The sequence below is a fragment of the Pecten maximus genome, chromosome 13 (assembly GCF_902652985.1).
Source record: "Pecten maximus chromosome 13, xPecMax1.1, whole genome shotgun sequence".
Lineage (NCBI taxonomy): Eukaryota > Metazoa > Mollusca > Bivalvia > Pectinida > Pectinidae > Pecten > Pecten maximus.
The window spans coordinates 29,930,326-29,951,228 of record NC_047027.1 but is presented as its reverse complement, the minus strand read 5'-3'; the positions used below and the strand labels follow the sequence as shown (position 1 = coordinate 29,951,228).

The window sequence follows — 20,903 nt, the reverse complement described above, 5'->3', positions numbered from 1 at the left end:
GCGCGCCAATGGACCATGACAATCTATTTTGTTACTGAGGGAATCACTGGGGTCACGTGATATTTTAACTGTATTTTTAGCCCGGACTATCGCTCTACGTGGCCTAGGTCAGAATAATCGGAAAACGACCATACCTCTTTCTAAGTCAATGAAAATGATATTAACAAGCATGATTAAATTGTCTAAGCATACAGTGAGAACGTTAATTATACCAAACTTTCCCACTAGAAAACAGACTTTGTAATTTGTTTCTTTGTATGGAAAATAAAGCCTGTTTTTCATAACTTGTCCATTAAGCACTTACTTCTATGGTGTTCCGTTAGGGCCAAATTTCCAATATCGCTCCTTCGCTCCTTCGACCTAAACGCGAAGGAGTGAAAACACGATGGCGAAGGAGCGAAAACACGATGGCGAAGGAACGATGGAACTTCGCTTCTTCGCCATCGTGTTTTCACTCCTTCGCTTCTTCGCCCCTTCGGCATAGTGTTTTCGCTCCTTCGCCATCGTATTTTCGCTCCTTCGCTTCTTCGCTTCTTCGCTCCTTCGCCATCGTGTTTTCGCTCCTTCGCGTTTAGGTTTGGAAATTTGGCCCTAACAGAACACCATAGACTTCAGATTAAAAACCTCGATGTTTGTAATATACATGTATCTCAAATAATAGTCTATAAGTGAGTGATTTTGCTTCTTGTTATTTCAACCACGGACAATGTACATACTAATATGTATCCGTGCTTCAAAAACAAAACAAAAACAAAACCAAAACCAAAAACATGCATAAAACAAAGATAATACACATACACGTCGCAAGTTTTAATTGTAAATAGTTTATATAGTAATACGTTTGGCTTCTTGCCCTTTAGTTCTGTCTGAACCGGCTGACTAGTTAAACCAGGGGTCGCGGGTTCGATCCCGGTGGAGGTACACTACTTGCTTTTCTGTTACATTCGGAAAATGAGAGGCTTCGTTGGGGATAAAACCTGGGTTAATGTGTGTTCGGGGCAGGTTTTAATTGTAAATAGTGTACATTGGGATACGGCCCCATTGTTTCTAGTGTCAGTGATGGGGGGATGTCCCTTTAGCTAAGTCGGTAGAGCGGCGGACCAGTAAGCAAGGGTCGCGGGTTCGATCCCTCCGCACTTTTACGTTGTTAGTAGCATATGAAATGTGGCAGTAGAATAATGATGTTATTATGCAGTGCACATGTCATCACGGATATGATATATGTGATCATCTGGAATCCGACAATGCAAAGTGAAGACAATTCTAGTCACATCAGGACAAACAATACGAATTTCAGCCGATATACGTATAGATGTAATACATTGTGTTTACATGTTGTTGTTTTTTTGTTTTTTGTTTTTAATGGGGGATGTATAATTTACAGTCTATATGTAGTGGATTAGGCCCTAAAATTGGCCTAGTTTGTAGCATATTTTGCAGATGCGTTGTGTCATTATTTTAAAGTAACATCCTCCTCCCCCCCCCCCCCCCCCCCCCAAAAAAAAAAAAAATAAAATAAAATAAAAATCTGAAAATGTGGTACATGTTCTTCGACTGTTATTCTCAGGTCCCTGTGTTTCCTTCTTGATTAACGGTAAGTCAGGTGATTATAGCTGCGCTCGTCTAAGGCTTTGCCTTAATTCATATTATTTCATGATTATATACATGTACCATGTTTCAAATTTTCAAGCAAGATTTTGTTTGGAGTTTCTGGAGTCTGGGTTGCTTTGACGCTCTCTGTACAGTGTCATGGTAGGATTCATCCACTCAAAAAGTTCCGGGTTTGGTCATCATCATACAGACGTTTGCACATAGTACATAAGGAAGTTTGCACAGCATATAAGGAAGTTTGCACCGAATATAAAGTTTCATTTTAACTACCGAATATAAAGAGAAACGCACTGCATATAAGGACATAACTACCGGATATAACGACATAGCTACCGAATATATAAGCAAAACCACCCATATGTGTTGATCTGTCGAGTCGGATCGCCCGAGTTTCTTGCGCGGAGGAAAATATCACGAGTGTGCGGAGAGTTTCTTGCGCGGAGGAAAATATCACGAGTGTGCTCCGCACACTCGTGATATTTTCCTCCGCGCAAGAAACTCGGGCGATCCGACTCGACAGATCAACACATATGGGTGGTTTTGCTTTTATCACATACCTTTATTAATTACAACTTTCCTTAATTATGGAATCTATTTGCGGTTTCACATCACTATGTATTATTTTCGTTTTCAAAGAAGAAAAAAAATCGTCATATCGTCATCTCGTCATCATTATAGTTCGTCAACTGATTAAAAGTGTAACATGTTAGGCCTAGTTGACAGATCTAGGCAGTTTACACTTGATCAATATTTTTGTACTGAGGTAGCACACCACAGAAAGACAGCCTGGCCATGGGCAATTTTTTTGTTAAGCAAATAACTCCTGTATTAGGATATGTATAAAAAATGAAAAAATAAATGTACACTATAATTGGTATATCCAGTATGAGGTAGTACATACAGGCTTCACATTTATTAAAACAAAAATCAATAAATTGGTTCCGGATTTTAAATATCCGGATTTTCCGAACGTGTGTTTACACAGGAAATTTAGTTTCGCCTACAGCGCAAAATGGAAGCCCACAGAAAAGGTAAGATAGCGGAAAAACTTAATTTACAACATATGTCCAAACAAGATTAATTCTGTCTTTGGGATAGAGATATTTAATTTTAAATAGGTTTCAGAAAAAAAATTGTGTAGAGAATTGTGCCATTTTGGGTCAAATATCATAATATTTTGCAATTTTTGAGAATTTTTTAAGCTGTTACCATGGTATTCACAGCTCTAAAAATCACAGAAAATATCAGTTTACTTATCCTTCAGAGCTCTATTAAAATTTCAAATGTTGTACAGATTTCAAATATATATACTTTATTAGAGGTTATATGTAAGGTTAACTGGCAATGTTTACATATCTAAAGCATGTGCCATATTTTTCAGAATTTGGCATTTTTACTGTACACTGCTACCTGGTTAACTCCCTTTTGTTTTCAAACTGAAAATGTAAAGGAAAATCACAGCACTAATTGATGCGAAATCATTTATTTTCAATCAGATATATGTTAATAAATTCTCCCAACTGTCAGTGAAAGTGTTCGGCATTTATTATGATTTAAAATACAACATCGTTTACTTCAAGCAGCAAACTTTACAAATACTGTTTAATTTAATTTGATTTAGCATTAGTTAAGCATGGATATAGGTAAAAACATCAAATTAAACCTATATATCGATGGCATCAAACACATTCTCCATACCTAGACATATAGCTGATGGGCTGTCGTTGAGCGACTACGTCACAGCGCGTGCAATTCATTCACAAAAACAAGTGACATGTCACACCGAGTCATCGTCATCGTCAGTGATTCGTAGGAACCTACGATATTTCCTAGGAGGAGATATAACTTGAGAGGAAGATTGGGAACATATTTGAAATGAAATGTTAAATGTGCCGCCAGTAATATTTGCCCCAGAAAACATTCCCGTGGCAAGATTTTGACAATCTTCAGATGACCTTGGCATTGGATTTTTAAATGGTTCGACCGCGTTTTCATTACTGGATATTTCTCTTTGCCACTTCACTACGAGAAATTGTCGATCGGACAGACTTTGTTGACAAAGATGTTTCGGGGACATTTTGTAGAAGTTCGCACATTTCTCGTTGCTGCTGCATGGATGCCACTGCATAATATTATTCACACTGTTGACATTTTATGACCACTCAACTGCATGATTGTTGTCGGTGCTACGCCAGAATGCAAAAGTTTTGTGCACAGAGTTTTTCGGAGGGATTGGTTGGTCTTTTTTCCAACAAGGCCGGCATTGTTTGCCATGGTTTTCATCATATCAGAAAGCTTATTTTTCCCCATTGGCTGATTTTTAAACCAACGTTTACCGTTCTCGTTGCGATTGACAGCAAGATAAAAGGGAGATTCTGCAGTGTTCATTTCGTGTGGCCTGTGTTTCGCGTAAAGTTTAAATGATTTGATTGGACATCTGGATGAATTCTCGGGATTTACAAAAAAATTTGGATTAAATGATCTCTGGTGAGTTGAATTGCCTCCACGAATTTTTGTTGATCTTTCATTAAATTCCAAATATTCTTGGCCGTTTTCGTCAGTTTTCAGTTCAAGATCCCCCCATTTTAATTGCCTGTTTTCGTCGCACCCCCTGAACCCCAACAATTTTGTATTATGATACCACACATTGTTGAGTAGAGACTGCGGATTTTCTTTTACTCATTATGTAATCACGCAAGTCTGTTATCCCTAATGTGAATGAACGCTCGGGAGCAGTTGTAGATACATGATCAGACGGTGTTGTCATTGTTTGGGGGACGGGCGTTGGTGGGGGGACAGGCATAACTTGGAGAGAAGACGCAGGTAATGAGGGGTTAGATGTTTGTACGGGCTGCTGTGAAGGAACAATGTGATTTTCTTCGTCATTTACAAACCCTTCCTCGTTATCCACTTCATCAAATATAATATCATGAAGAATTTCAAAGTTAACGTCCGAAAGTTCCATGTTATGATGATAGACTATGAGCTGTCAAACAGACTCTAGCAGACGACAGATAATGTCGGGAGGACAATATTTATTTAAGAGAAATAAACGTACATTTAAAATATTCAAGTAATTGATTTTTATTTGTAATTAAATGCATTTATTTAAAAAAAAATGTTTTTATAATTTTTAATCAATGTTGCAAGATACAGCTTCACTTTATTTCTTCCAATGAACTGTCTATTTTTAGTTTCATGGAAAAGGGAATTCCCCTTAAAAGTAGTTACGGCTAGTATGGTGATACAACATCTTGTATCACACATGTGTGATACAAACCGACAGAAAACATCCACCGAAATTTGTTGTATCACTATTGTAAGATTACATAGGTATGTGATAAAAAGACATAACCACCGAATATAAAGTAAAAAGCACCGCATATAATGGTATAACTACATCATATAAAGCCATAACCACCGAATATAATCATATTTGATCACCTAAGACAGCTCTGGCGTTCCATATTGACACCTTTTGTTTGATAATGTGTTGAAGCCATTGCCAAAATGTAACAGATAAAGTAATCCCGTTATTTGGAATGAGATTGATATGCTAATTTTATTTTCATAAGATTTTAAAACGTTTTCATGTATCAGATATGTAGGAAAACAATTGTTTTGTTATTTCAGATGTGTTGAGGTTGTTTCACAAAAGTTCGATAGAGACAACGAACACTTAAATATTTTCATTTTTGTTGTCAACCTCTTCCCAGAAACATTGTTAATAGTTTTTTAGTTGGAAATGTGCACGAAACCTGATCCAATTATATAAATTTAACGTATCCTTTTTTAACATTAACCACATCACGACAAGTCGTTCGAGGAAATAAATAAAAAAAGTTTGAATAGAATTATTGTAAAAAATTAGGGTTTTGAACACTTACATGTTGTGCATAATTCAATATTAATATCCCGTAAAGCAGGGTGCGTGTTGTTTTGATCATCGGTCCATATTGTTTATCCGGGGTATTCCCGTTGGGAAATCCTTTCCAGTTGTATTTTTCGACGTTTCTGATTGGCTAATGTTCGTGGTATGTGTTTATTTTAATGTTCGTAGCATGCGTTTATCTATAATCACCTTACCTGTACATTACTCTACGCTCAGGTGTCGGTCTATCTCGAGTCTTAGAGCATACTGCACGTGTATTTCGAGGCATACAATTAAATTTAGCTATATAGCTGGACATTTTAGTATTATACGATAGCCTGGTAGAGGCCTTTATGTAGCTGACCAGCTCGTCTTTCTCTTTCATGGAGTCGGGTATATAGTATATTTCGGACTTAGACCTCAAAATTATCCCGGGTTGTAAGGAATTTTCTCTCAGTTATAGGCATGATATAGTCAGTAATTCAGTTGTTTTTTCGGCTGGTCTTTTCCCGTTGTAGGCATGTTATAGTCGTGGTATTGTTGTGTACATTTATCTCCAGGGAGGGACAGGGTGGATATTTTTCATACGATATATGAGCCGGACGCACGGTTTGGTTACGTTAGCATAATATTGTGTGTATATCCAATCATCATGTTTCACCTTCTCATCACTTCTACATTCTAAATATAATAAAAATGTTGAACTTTATAAGCTGTGTTGTCATTTCATTGATCTGTAGCCAATCATAAAAGTCGAGACAGAACCACAGAGTTGAGGAACTTAAATCACTATACGAGGATACACTGGTGTCTGACGCCAGAACTTTAATCTAGATTACTAATATTATTGTTTTAATTTTTACATTGTTTCGAAAGGTATTGGCTTGAAGCATTGACTTACATATTCTACAAACAGTTAGCTTGAACATTTGGTTTGTTCTGTTGTAGAACATTTCTCATGTTTTGCACCAAACCTCTTCTTTTCAGGAAAGCCTAGTCCTCCATACGAAGGAACTGTTATTTGTTCCTACCAGAACCAAGCTATTCTGAGCTGGAGATCGGCTTTCAATGGAGGATCTACCCAAACATTTGTGGTCGGAAAAAGAAGCAAAACACAAGGCATATTTGTTATAGACAGACAACTTGATACCCCCGATCCAGGACAACACCGAACTGCCAATATTTCTATATCCGGTCTTGTTGCTGGTACACAGCATTTCTTCATCGTTTTTGCTGTGAATGAATTTGGAAACACAACCATAGAAGATGAAGTCAATTGCACGACAAAGGGTATTGTATTTAATCATATTTCCCTTTGATATAGCGAATACTGGTGTTATCAAGTTTTACCATTGGTCCATCATTATCCATGAAAACCTTTTTTATTATCGCCGTTTCTAATGGGAACTGATAATGATAAAATAAGAGACATTTTTATTCCAATTTATCATGAAACGTATTGAATTTTGAACTGATCTAATATTTAACATCATTTTTACCTCTGTTGGATTTTAAATTACTTCAAACATTATTTTAAACGGATTGTCTGCAGAACTAATGTTTCATTTGCCGTTTTTATGTGGAAAATTTGCATAAACATCTCTTCAAAGCTGTTAATAGGACGTTAAACAAATAAAAACCAAACCAAACCAAACTCTTCAAAGCACCATGTTGATAAACGTATGACATTTCCTTTGTGGAAATTATTTCTAGAGGTATTGCACCCGATTTCTCTTAACCAAAGTAACTACAAGGACGAAAATGTGATGCTGACAATACTTTTAATCCAAAAAGAATCCAGGAATTCTTAAATGCACAAAACAGCCAAACAATTGTGTGACTTGCGCTGAATTTTCCTATAAATTGAGATAAACACTCACAATGTGTTCTAGTTGTACATACCGCAAGTAAATGCAGTCACCATTTTTTATTTATACTTTAAAAAGTTGTTTTATCGCTATTATGATATTATATTCTTCTCTGTTACATGGTACTTATGTTATCGCCTTGACAAATTAAGCATATATACTAGTATATAGAATTAATCTGTGTTTTGTATACTACAAAGTCGACTTGCTTATGTAAGCGGGATTACTAAGAACCAGGGAATGGATTTTCTTGAAACTTGTTCTGTTGGATATATGTAAGATTTCAACCAGCAGCTACATGTTTTCAATCACTATGGCTGCTTTAATAGCTCTTGCAATGATGTTATCTTAATTTTACAGACAAACACGTAGTTTGCATGGATCCTAGTTTAACGTATTTGTACCACAAATTTCCGGAATTTGAGTGACCGCAAGTCACATCTCATTGTTAATATTATTCTCTTCATAATAAATATACTAATAAATAAACTAATAAATGTCGAGACTCTTGACATTGCAATGATCCAAAATGTCACATTTATGTCTCCATGTTCAGATGATGACCGTGTCGTAATTATCCAGTGGCTTGTAAGTTTATTACATTTATATTTTATTTCACTTTCTACACGGTATATGGTCGACAGGATAAATGATGTGTTTAGTAACAGATATATAATGCAAAAACAAAAAGGCTCTGACCGGGTATACAAGTCATGATCTTCTAAAAGTATCCGACTGTGCTGCCACTCCGCTTGTTTGTATAATATACTTCGATGTTGCAGTAATGGACAGCGCTGTACCTCAAAAGATCATAATAAAACATTGCTAGATGATATACACATCTGAATCGCATTGTTTATGGTATAAACTCCATTAATTTCCACCAGAAGCTAACTTAACATTATTTTTCTATAAAATATCTAAGTCATGCGTTATTTGGAGCCGTGCGGGTGAAATACAATAGTGCAAATTTTATTGTAATCACACAACAAAAACAGGAGGGGCTTTATATAAATAGGTATATGTTTAACACAATAGGCCTCTTATAAGGTAATAATCACATTATTATTATGCATATGTATCTTCACATATTTTAATAATTAATGGCAGTTATAGATATATCAATATGAGGAGAAAGGTAGAACAGGTACATTCGCTCGGTGGGGTCACTTCCCAACTTGTGACAGGATTCAAGTTATGTATCGATCCAAGCGAATACATCGATTGAACGATACAATATTATTTTATCAGCTTACATACATATTTTAGTTAAATTCTCACTGATCACTGTTTACTCAATGTGTCCGTCCAAATACTTGTGCACATCGTTTTCAGAGAGTTTCAGAGCCGCCATCATAGCTAATCATGTGACCTAAATCGCGCTGCAAGGGTTTTTTGCCCGATCTGTTTCCATTTAAATCTGCCTACATCTTGTGTCCTGGCGGTGGCGGTCACTTTCAAAGCTATGTCGTAAACGAGATTTCAAAGAATGTGGACGGATATATCTATTGAACGATGATCAGTGTAAGCTAATAAAGTATCATCCTGCCTTTTAATCGATGTATACATTTTATGGGTCAGGTAAAAGGGAATGGGGGAAATGTTGTTCAAGCGCCGACCGAGCGTGGGTCGGAAAAAATGCTAGTTTTCTGTAAGGGTCGAGTTCTGATGATATATCGCCACAAGGAAGTTTTAAAGGCAATCTTTACATCTGAACCCTCCGAATCAAGGCTACCGCAGTGATATACATGTTCCTCACAGAACTAGTACTGCTGTCACCGTTGTGTCATATCTGTGTCGAAGTGATTTTAGTATATATTCGAGAAAACCCCAAATGCAATATTTATATAATGGAACCATTTCTGTTTATTTGGTAACTAGTTAATTTGCGGGAATTTATTTAGCGACTGTGCCGAGAGCCTTTTAAAGTTCATTTGGGTATCGATATATTGAATCATCTTTACAACACCAGCAATACACTAAAATGGACGTGATAGACGCACATGTAATTGCAATCCAATTTTCGACTCCTCCGTTGTCAATTCTTTGAACTCACAATTTACGACACTTAAAAATACATCTGGTATAAAGGATTTATTTTGATATCAATTTTATACTGCCTGTACTAACTAAATGATCAATTCTTTATTGCTGACACTAATTTCTCATTTCTACTTCCCCCCTCAGCTATACCTGACCCCGAGGCCTCCCCTTTAGGTCCAATACTAGGAGCAGTCGGTGGTTCAACAGCAGCAGTCATTGTCATGATTGTTGTAGTTATCATTGTCGTAACAATGAAAAGAAGATCCAGAAAAAACAAAAGAGGTAGGTAGATATTGGTTTCCATATGTTATACAATAAGAAATTAAAACAGTATCCGGACTGTTATTTTAATATTTATCAATTAATGTAGAATTTATTCAGAGCCAGGGTTTTTGTTTTTGTTTTTTTAATCGTATATTTTTTTTTTAAATTCAGATGATGATATTGAAATGATCCCCGATGAAAAAAGGTAAGAATAATCTTTTATATTACCTTGCGTTTTTCATCGCAGATACATGTAGGACAAGATGTGATTAAAAATTATCTTGGGCTGCTGTTTTCATTACATTTGCATTTGCATAGTACTTTAGTAATATTTCAAAACCAAATAGCTTATTTAGGGGCTGAATGCCTGATTGTTATGATACTATTCCCCATTCTGTCATTTTCTATTACGTCAAAATATCGTTATTAAATCGTTAATGGCAGTCGCCTCAAGAAGACCACTGAATTCAGGCCTTAAATGGAACTGAAGCTACTCCAGTTAATTGCATTGTTTTAACACGCATAACGTATTTGGTATAGTGTAATTTTGGTTCGGCTAGCTTGTGTTGAGTAGCATAGCTACACTTGGCAAGTAACATATAAAACCAGAAGTGTAACATCGTGTTTCCTGTAGAGTCCGTTAATAAATGGATTAGAATACGAGCACTTGTAGTGAGATAGTTTTCATTACAAATAACAATTCGGTGTCAGAATGGGCAAGTGGTGCGACTTCCTGGTAAATTAGAGGAATGACAACATCGAATAGTCAAGATGGCAAAGTTCCAGACCTTTACTTCCATTCAATACCACAGGGGTCAAACAGGCTAAAAACTTTAAATGACTTCTTCTCAATAACCAAAAGGCCTATGGACTTCATACTTTTTTGTAGCATGTTGGGAATAAGGTCAAAGGTCAACTGCATGAACTCTAAAGGTCATGTTCAAATTTTGCATCTTTTTCCTGTTCAACATTTTGTGATGGCATGATCAAGCAAAATCGGTTAGAATTATAAAAGGAGTAATCTGACAAAAGGCCAATGTTATCAGGTCAGAAGTCAAGTAAAACCTTTTATTATAAATTAGCATTTTGCCTATGACGTGATGAAGCTAAATTGGTCGAAATTTAACTAGGAGTGAACTCAACAAAAGTCAAGGTCACTTAGTCAAAGGTCGAGGTCATTTGGCAAAAAAGCAAGGTCATAATTTATCTTTTCAAAACAGAACTTTTTGCTTTAACACTATTCAGCTAGGTTGTTCAGAATTTAACAAGGAATCGTCTGACAAAAGGCTAAGGGTCGAAGCTCATATTTTGTATATTGTTTTAATGATGCCATTTTCTTATGACATAATGCAGTAAAGTTGTTCAGAAAAAGGCAAGGAGTAAACTGACCAAATTAAAAGGTCATGGTATAAAGGCTAATATCACATTCTTATGATATCACTGATCAACATTTTGCTACGATACTACGGATCAAATTTGCTTAGAATTAAAACTTGTCCACTTGTCAAATGTCAAAGGTCACTTTGCCAAAGGTCACGGTTCAATTTTGTATCTTTTCACGTATGAATAGTTTGCTAATACATTATGAAGCAAAGTTGGTCGGAATGTAACAACGGATCAAATGTCCAAAGATCACGGTCACTTATTCAAAGGTAAAGAACGTTTGGTTGAATAATTCAAAGCCAAAATAAATCTCTGAATATGACACTGATCTATATGCGGTATAAATTATATAATGATAAACCAAATCAAATCTAATAAAAGAGTTATATACATGTATTCCATTTTGTTGGCTCATCATATAATTAGGCGGATGTGTATGATGAACATTTTGCTCACTTGCCCGAAGATTAGACCCATGCTAACCTGTCAGTGTTCTAGATATAATTTAGTCTTATCCAGAAAATAAAATGACTAACTATTGAAGTTTTCTCTTTTGATTCTTTATTCAAAAAAGTTCTTGATGAATTTTCATAAACATTCTTATCTTCATATATCTTTTAGATGACATATGTTATCTTAAGCGTCGTATGTAGGTTTCCGTTCATCCCTTTTTGTACCAATTTGAATTTGAATCCGATGCAGACAGTCAAATTAACCGATAGTCGACGTATAGCATTAATATATCTAATTCACAGAAAATTCTACTCTAAAATCTTTATTATTCCCTCGCGACGAAAGTCGGGGAGGGGATATAGCGTTCCGTTCGTACGTACGTATGTTCACTTTTTGTCAGCGCTCTTGCGACTTCATTTCTGAACGGATTCTGACCAAACTTCATATATGGATCCCGCATGGGAATACCTCAAAGGAGTTCGTGTTTCATGGTGCCAAGGTCAAGGTCAAGGTCAGCGTTACTATTTATAGGAAATCTTTGTCAACGCTCTTGCAACTTCATTTCTGAACGGATTCTGACCAAACTTCATATATGGGTCCAGCATGGAATATCTCGAACGAGTTCGTGTTTCAGGGTGCCAAGGTCATGGTCAAGGTAACCGTTACTATTTATAGACAATCTTTGTCAGCACTCTTGCAACTTCATTTCTAAACGGATCCTGACCAAACTTCATATATGGGTCCAGCATGGGAATACCTCAAAGGAGTTCGTGTTTCAGGGTGCCAAGGTCAAGGTCAAGGTCACCGTTACTATTTATAGAAAAATTTTGTCAGCACTCTTGCAACTTCATTTCTGAACGGATCCTGACCAAACTTCATATATGGGTCCAGCATGGGAATACCTCGAACGAGTTCGTGTTTCAGGGTGCCAAGGTCAAGGTCAAGGTCAGCGTTACTATTTATAGAAAATCTTTGTCAGCGCTCTTGCGACTTCATTTTTAAACGGATTCTGACCAAACTTCATAAATGGGTCCAGCATGGGAATGCCTCGAACGAGTTCGCGTTTCAGGGTGCCAAGGTCAAGGTCAAGGTCAGCGTTACTATTTATAGAAAATCATTGTCGGCACTCTTGCAACTTCATTTCTGAACGGATCCTGACCAAACTTCATATATGGGTCCAGCATGGGAATACTTCGAACGAGTTCGTGGTTCAGGGTGCCAAGGTCAAAGTCAAGGTCAGCGTTACTATTTATAGAAAATCATTGTCGGCGCTCTTGCGACTTCATTATTGAACGGAGTCTGACCAAACTACATATATAGATCCAGCATGGGAATACCTCGAACGAGTTCGTGTTTCAGGGTGCCAAGGTCAAGGTCAGCGTTACTATTTATAGAAAATCTTTGTCAGCGCTCTTGTGACTTCATTTGTGAACGGATCCTGACCAAGCTTCATATATGGGTCCAGCATTGGAATACCTTGAACGAGTTCGTGTTTCAGGATGCCAAGGTCAAGGTCAAGGTCAGCGTTACTATTTATAGAAAATCTTTGTCAGCGCTCTTGCGACTTCATTTTTGAACGAATTCTGACCAAACTTCATATATGGGTCCAGCATTGGAATACCTCGAACGAGTTCGTGTTTCGGGGTGCCAAGGTCAAGGTCAAGGTCACCGTTACTATTTATAGAAAATCTTTGTCAGGGCTCTTGCAACATTTCTGAACGGATCCTGACCAAATTTCATATATGGGTCCAGCATGGGAATACCTCGAACGAGTTCGTGTTTCAGGGTGCCAAGGTCAAGGTCAAGGTTACTATTTATAGAAAATCTTTGTCAGCACTCTTGCAACTTCATTTCTGAACGGATCCTGGCCAAACTTCATATATGGGTCCAGCATGGGAATACCTCGAACGAGTTCGTGTTTCAGGGTGCCAAGGTAAAGGTCAGCGTTACTATTTATAGAAAATCTTTGTCGGCGCCCTTGCGACTTCATTTTTGAACGGATCCTGACCAAACTACATATATGGGTCCAGCATGGGAATACCTCGAACGAGTTCAGTTCAGTGCAAATGACAACTGATGTTATTTCAATGTCCTGCAATAACCCCACCCCCCATTTTGCGTCAGAGTTCATGTGTATCGTTTGCGATGCCTTGTTAGATTCTATATGTAGGGGCCGCGGTGGCCGAGTGGTTAACACTAACCCTCCACCACTGGGTTGCGAGTTCGAAACCTACGTGGGGCAGTTGCCAGGTACTGACCGTAGGCCGGTGGTTTGTCTCCTGGTACTTTGGCTTTCCTCCACCTCCAAAACCTGGCACGTCCTTAAATGACATTGGATGTTAATAGGACGTTAAACAAAAACAACCCAAACCAAACTATATGTAGGTATAGTTGTTATCGCATCATTTAAGTAGCGAAATGAACATACATAGAACAAAGAAAGATCATTCAATGGTGGGTGCCTCATGGACCTCCTGTTCATACATATGACGAGGTTCAACTAATACCGATGGTAGTCCATGGAGTAAATCCTACCTTTCTGCGAGGTTAAAGTTGATTATAGATAGCTTATCAATCACAGCCATTGCAAAGTCACTAACATTTTTGAAAATAACATGATTATTAGCTGCAATCATACACGAATGAAACTTGCTTCAAAAATAATACTGTTTCATAGTACTTGCTTTACTGCTTTGTTTCAATATCTTGTGTATAACACATGACAGACTACTATTCAAATGCAGTTTTTGATATTAGACCAACAGCCACTAATCCTCCGAAAAATACATATTAGTGGAGTTTAAAAAAAATACTTACTTCTATTTTGTCTGAGGAATTCATGCTTTTCTGAAAAATCGATATAGTGAAATACCATTGCTTAGGATTGTACAAAAAGGCGCACACGTTATCGCGGTAATTGTCGGGGTATAGCAGGCGGGTTATCTTCATTTTTAGCCCACTATCATCAGATGGTGGGCTATTCAAATCGCCTTTCGTCCGTGGTCCGTCGTCCGTCCATCCGTCCGTTAATAATTCTTGTTACCGCTATTTCTCAGAAAGTGCAGAAGGAATCTGTCTCAAATTTTACTTATAGACTCCCCTTGGGCTGTAGTTATGCATATTGCATTTGTGGACTGATCCGTCAACAAGATGGCCGTCAGGCAGCCATCTTGGATTTCGATAGTTGAAATTTGTTACCGCTATTTCTCAGAAAGTACTGAAATGATCTTGCTCAAATTTCATATGTGGGTTTCCCTGGTGCCTCGTTATGCATATTGCATTTTGAGACCAGTTAGAAAACAACATGGCCGACAGGCAGCCATCTTGGATTTTGACAATTGAAGTTTGTTATCGCTATTTCTCAGAAAGTACTGAAGGGATCTTTCTCAAATGTCATATGTAGGTTCCCCTTGGTCTCTCGTATTGCATTTTGGGACCAGTCTGTTCTGAAAACAATCTGGCAAACAAACAGCCATTATCGCTAAATCTCAAATTTCTTATATAGCTAGGATTCCCTTGTTTAAAAAGTACTGCAGGGATGTTTCTCAATTTGTACAGATTAGTAAAATGAAGGGAAAAGTAGGGCGATGATCAATCTGACATAGAACGTGTAAAGATCATTCAATGGTGGGCGTCAAGATCCCTCTGGGATCTCTTGTTTTCTTTTGTTATTAGACCCCTTGAGGGCAATCTGCCAGTGCGGACTGCTGGTGTGATGGTGGGCTTATTAAATCGCACTTCGTCCGGCGTCCGTCCGTCCGTTCTTTGACAATTTTTTGTCATTATTTCTCAGAACTCTTCATGGATTTTTTTGATTCCCGAATGTGCATCTTATATCATTTTGAATTGCGACAACTGAAGTTTGTTTTTGCTATTTCTCAGAATGGTTTCATGGATATTTCCCCAATTTTTTCTGTGAAAGGTCTTGATTGTTCTTTCTCAAATGTTTCCAGTAAGTGCTCCTTGAGCTTTAGTTGCGCACGTCACATTGTGAGACGGCTGACAACCCTTTGATTCCTAGTTGTGCATGTTTGTTTTTTGAGACGTATCGAGGAAAAATGCCGGTAGGAGGCCATTTTAAATTCTGACAGCTGAAATTTGTTAACGCTATTTCTCACTAAGGTATTCAAGCACTTTCTCAGATTTTATTGTGTATAGTCTTTTTTTTTCAAATGCAGCGATCCAATTAATGTCATTCAATGGTTGCCGCCAATGTCACTGTCGGATCTCATGTTAGTGAACCGGGTTATAATTTAGCATCATGAAATAAACACACAAAAAAGGGATAATGTGCACAAATTTCTTAAGATAAGCTCAATTGAAAATGTCGATCCCAGTTTATTTATGTATGCTAATACACAGTCAATCGTCTCCAAACCATCGAAGTCGAATCCCTTTCAATTAAGAATCCTTATGGGGAAGTTCCAATTCTCTGGAGTCAGGACTGGAATGTTTAGCATAACACAGATCATCCTCGTGGTCTAAATTCTATTTCGATAGAAAATGGTTTGATATCTACTGGTGCAGGCGATTTGCAAATATTTCTTTTCATGCAGATTACAGACGATACTATGTGTGATACACGGTGAAGCGGGCAATACGCCAAGCATTATGAAAGCAAATTTCGAAACAAATTGGGAGTTAGATGCAGCCAATATAAGTCAAGCTATATTATACCACTTTTTCGTCCTTTGAAGTCTTGTCTGTGTTGCTAAGGGCCAAACGCGAACGGCTTATAAACAAAGACCGGTATGACAACTACGTTTGCCCTAGGTATAACATAGACCGGAAACATGTTATTAGACTTACGGCGAAATATCTACTTATTTTATAACTGAGTGGTGTTACTGATACATGTATATCTTAAGAACGCTTTGCCACTGAGTACCAAAATAAAAAGATCTGCTGCTTTCTAGTCAAAATGTATGCATTGTATTGGGCTTGAAGACACAAAAAAAAACGACCGGGCCAAAGCGGACAAGGCTTTTAAATTACCATTTTGACCAAATTGTGCCACCTATGCGAATTCATGTTTCATTTGCACATACATGTGTACATGTACATAGGTATTTGGAATGATTTCAACTGCTGAGACTTTGGAGACACTAACTTAGTCTAATCAATTCACTGAATAAGTTGAAAGGAAAACCGTTACTTCATATTGTGATTCTCACCGGGTGATGTCAAGAGCAAGTTGCAAATGTCACCAGCTTACAGATAATAGAAGCTAAGAGTAACCAGTCAGAAGTGTGAGTGAACCTCGACGATTAAATTAATTTTGGCCCATTCTGAATCATAACCATAATGCTCCCTGGTGATAGTGTGGACATAATAATGAAATTAAATAATGACCCGAACCCCATTTGAGTGATGCAGTTGACATTAAAAGTCGATAGAGACAGCGAAAATGGTGACTTTTCGAATGAATCGCATAACAAATGCAGCAGAGCTTGACACCCTATGAACAAAATGAAATCGGAAACTTTCTATGAAAAACTGAGGATTTATCAGTAAAACGACTTTGATAAGCAACACTGGTGTACAAATCGGATGGGTTCTCATCGGAGCAATTGAAGTCCAAGCGGAGGAAACCATAACCGAGAAGGATGTCCCGTAAATCATTATGAGCGCTTTGTACTTGAACAATGATTCTCCTCTATGTGGATAAAAAGTCATGACTGTAAAGAAGGCACAAAGTATATATTCATCAACATAATGTGCTGTGATATCGCATGAAATTGTCATGACAACATTTGAATGAATCAATAAAAAGGTGGCAGTAGTTTTTGACACGGAATCACCTTTTAACGATACCATATACTATATATTTCAACAGGCGGATATACACAGAGAATACATGGTCAGTGTATTAAAATATAAGCTGTATTTTGGCAAGGGTAAAGAGCCAAAAATATAGCTTACATCTTAAGACACTGACCATGTATTCTATTTATCCTGCAACAGTCATCAAATTAATTATCAAAAATAATCATTTTGCATTGAAAAGGTGTCAAAAATGACAGAAATATGTTAACGTAGTTTCACTTTGAAGTAGGTCAGTGCAATTGACGCACGTGCTAAGATTTCGAAATACAGCTGTTTTCCGTCACTGCCGTATACAGCAAAAATATATACGATGGGTGTATTCCGACAATGCGGTGGCAGTTGCAGGATAAAAACAACGACAGGACGGGAGAGATATGGATCAAAACTGAGATGCATCAGAAACTCATTGGTAGGGAGGCAGGGTATTGGATTGATGTACACACATCCAGCAATCAGGGAAGCGAAAAGAGCCGACAAGAGGAGAGTGTGATTTTTATATAACTGTTTTAAATCCGTAATGGAGATGAGTTTAACACTCTCCCATCGTCTACATAAAATTGCACAAGTTGGGATCGCTGTAGCCAAACAAGCAGGCATATTATAATATCCCCAAGATAATACAAAACAGTTTTAAAGCAAGGTCAATGTAGATAGAAACACGATTGCATAAAGAACAAAATAGCAGTTATCCAGAAATAAGTACATAAAATATTGGAAGAGTGAAAATAGAAAGCAATAAATCTCTGATCCCTATTTTAAGGCAAGTAAAATTGGTACGAAGGCAAGAAAAGTTAATTGAATAAAAAAAAAAATAGAGGTATGATGAGTGAGGGAGACCATTGGGTAAAGTAAATTCACGTTAATGCATAATGCGAACTGGGATGATAATATTTTATTTAGTGTTTGAATTGCCCATTTGTTGAGAGCTTTTCATAAAACACATTAAACAATGTGTTCGGTTTCAAATTTTCGCTTATACGTGTCGAAGGGTTTGCATTATTTTTGTAATAATTTTTTTTTGTGGTTTTACTTACGTGAAATCAATATTGCAAAAAACCTTCAATTGCTGAAACAGCAATCATTTCTTTTTGATAAAGAAAACAGTTTTCGTCATCCAGACTTATAGTCATGTCTTTAGATAGTTTATGTATTTTTCGTCTTTAATGAATCGATTTTGTGTGTTACAGAATGTTCTGCAGAAAAATTGATTCAGTTTCCAAAGCCATACAGAAACAACAAATAAAACGTTTTGTCTCAAAGTTGTCTACACTGTATATGTATGTTAGTCAATGTAATCTTAGATTTAAATATCCTTAAGAGATTTTCGTGGTGTCCGTTATGGCTTATGTGACGGTTTTGCTGATATTGGTACAGTTTGATTACTGTGACAATGTAACAAACATAAGAAGGCAATCCGAGCTCCTTCGTATAGTTGAATAGGTTATAAATTCATAGAATTATGATCCATCGAAATACTTTTAATTTGAACTAACCATTTTTGAATATCAAATGTGAATATAATGTAGTATTTTATTTTGTTGCAGAACTGGTGATAATTCAGGTAATTAAACATTTTAGTTCGATTTTTATTAAAAAACCATGATGCTTAAGCTATTTTGCTTATATATGTAAGCTATAAAGGTTTGTTATATCTTACTAATGTTTTTTGGTTGTAATATCGTGTTTAACGGGTTTTTTCACTTGAAATGCGTACACATGTTTTATAATCTCGTAAGCGAATGTGGAATATGATGAACAGAACCAACCGTTTTGTCCGTTGGTCAAAAGCGAAGTGTAGGGATAGCAAAACGACACTGACAGACGATTAACATACAATCACAATACTTTCATACAGATAACACTTGTACAGGTGGCATTATCTTACCTCATTGCTAAGGTAAGATGGACCTACCGGTTACTGTTCATATTGTTAATACTGGTTACAATTTGATGTAACACATTAAAGTTATCTTAGGTGTGCGTTATGTGGGGCTTTCTTATTTTAATTATCCTGATATATACATTTAATTTGAACATTCTAATGTATGACAACAAAATAAGACACACAATTGATAAATATGTTTCGAGCTTCAGCTAGTGAGTAATATCATCACATGAAATTGATCCAATGATATCGTTGAACGGACAACTCGCAAAACGGATCATCTTCACATTTTTAGTAACAATGGTAAGGAAATTCAGTGTGTGTATGCGTAGAAATACTAATTCAAAATGACATATTTCTTGAAATACCGTATGATATATTTCATTGTAGACGGACTGAAACGTAACATCTTGTATGAATCATCTGGTAAGTGTTTATACATGTACTTCATTGATTATATATATATATAATGTCGCCATAATAATTATGCTAACAACAGTAAAATATCGCTGCTACTGAAATGGAAAAAATAAGTTCACATAGATTCATTAAACGAAATATATTATGTCCCTGGTATCTTTCATATATCAGTTTACCAAAATAATTGTTTACTGAAACATTATACTAAAGCATATCATCGGAGAAGAGGGAGCAGATAACGTGAAAGCTTGGTTACATAGTTAGCTACTGCTGTAAAGGGACCCTATGTGTTTCGAACACATTTGGTTTGGATGATTATGATGTGAATGGGATCGAACGTTCTCAAACTGGCGTTGCTCTTTTAGCGCCGGCGAATAAGGGATTGGTAATTGCTAATGGAATCAAGGTATCCATCTGTCCGTCATTAGATACAACGATATACCAGCTACTCTTCCTTAACTACTGAAATAATTTCAACGAAACTTGCTGACAATAGTCCTTATATATTGTAGGTGTGCGTATTCTAAATTAGGTTGAATAACCCCCATCAAAATGGCCGCCGTTTTCTGGCCTTTGATTGGTCAAATTCAAATATTGTCCGATTTAAATAGAATTTGGTATGTAGGTACACAATTGGGCACAGGTCACTTTCGTAACCTCAGTTTCACATTAAAACAAAGAGGCCGCCGTTTCCTGGCGTCTGGTAAGTAGAAACAAAAAAAAATGTCAGATTTTCATGAAATTTGGTATGTAGTACACAATGGGACAGCAGTCGCTTTTATTAACTCAGTTTCACATTTAATCAGGTCAGGCGTCGTTTTCTTGACTCTAAATGTTCAAAAATTAAAAAGAATTTCCGACCTTAATCAAATTTTGTACATGATAAGACACCGGTCATTTTCGTACCAACAGTTGCACATTTAATCAAAATAAACGCCATCTCCTGGCCTCTGATAGGTCGAAATTGAAATATTATCCGATTTTTATGCAATTTGGTATCTAGGTACACAATTGAGCACAGGTCACTTTCGTAAATCAATATTTTCATTTCAACATAATGCTTGTCATTTTCTAGCCTCTGATTAGTCGGAAGGACCTGTTACAGGTTACATTGATTTTTGTCCACGAGCCAATTTAATAATTACCGGTTGATATTTGTAGTAATATATGAGACAACCCATGGAATATGGTTAAACAATTCAAAGGGTCACAGGGGCCTGTTTCATGACCATTTTGATATCACCCTATATGGGAGTGTGACAGGGTTCCATTTTTAGTC

General features: G+C 36.8%; 1 protein-coding gene across 1 annotated transcript in view; it reads left to right on the top strand.

Moving 5' to 3' along the window:
- Positions 1 to 20,903, top strand: part of LOC117341418 — a 39,648-nt gene that overhangs the window by 7,718 nt on the left and 11,027 nt on the right. Inside the window, exons 2-6 of the mRNA XM_033903268.1 lie at positions 6,470 to 6,772; positions 9,538 to 9,675; positions 9,829 to 9,862; positions 18,864 to 18,880; positions 19,595 to 19,630. Of these exons, the coding sequence (XP_033759159.1) occupies positions 6,470 to 6,772; positions 9,538 to 9,675; positions 9,829 to 9,862; positions 18,864 to 18,880; positions 19,595 to 19,630 (528 nt within the window). The remainder of the gene's footprint in view (positions 1 to 6,469; positions 6,773 to 9,537; positions 9,676 to 9,828; positions 9,863 to 18,863; positions 18,881 to 19,594; positions 19,631 to 20,903) is intronic.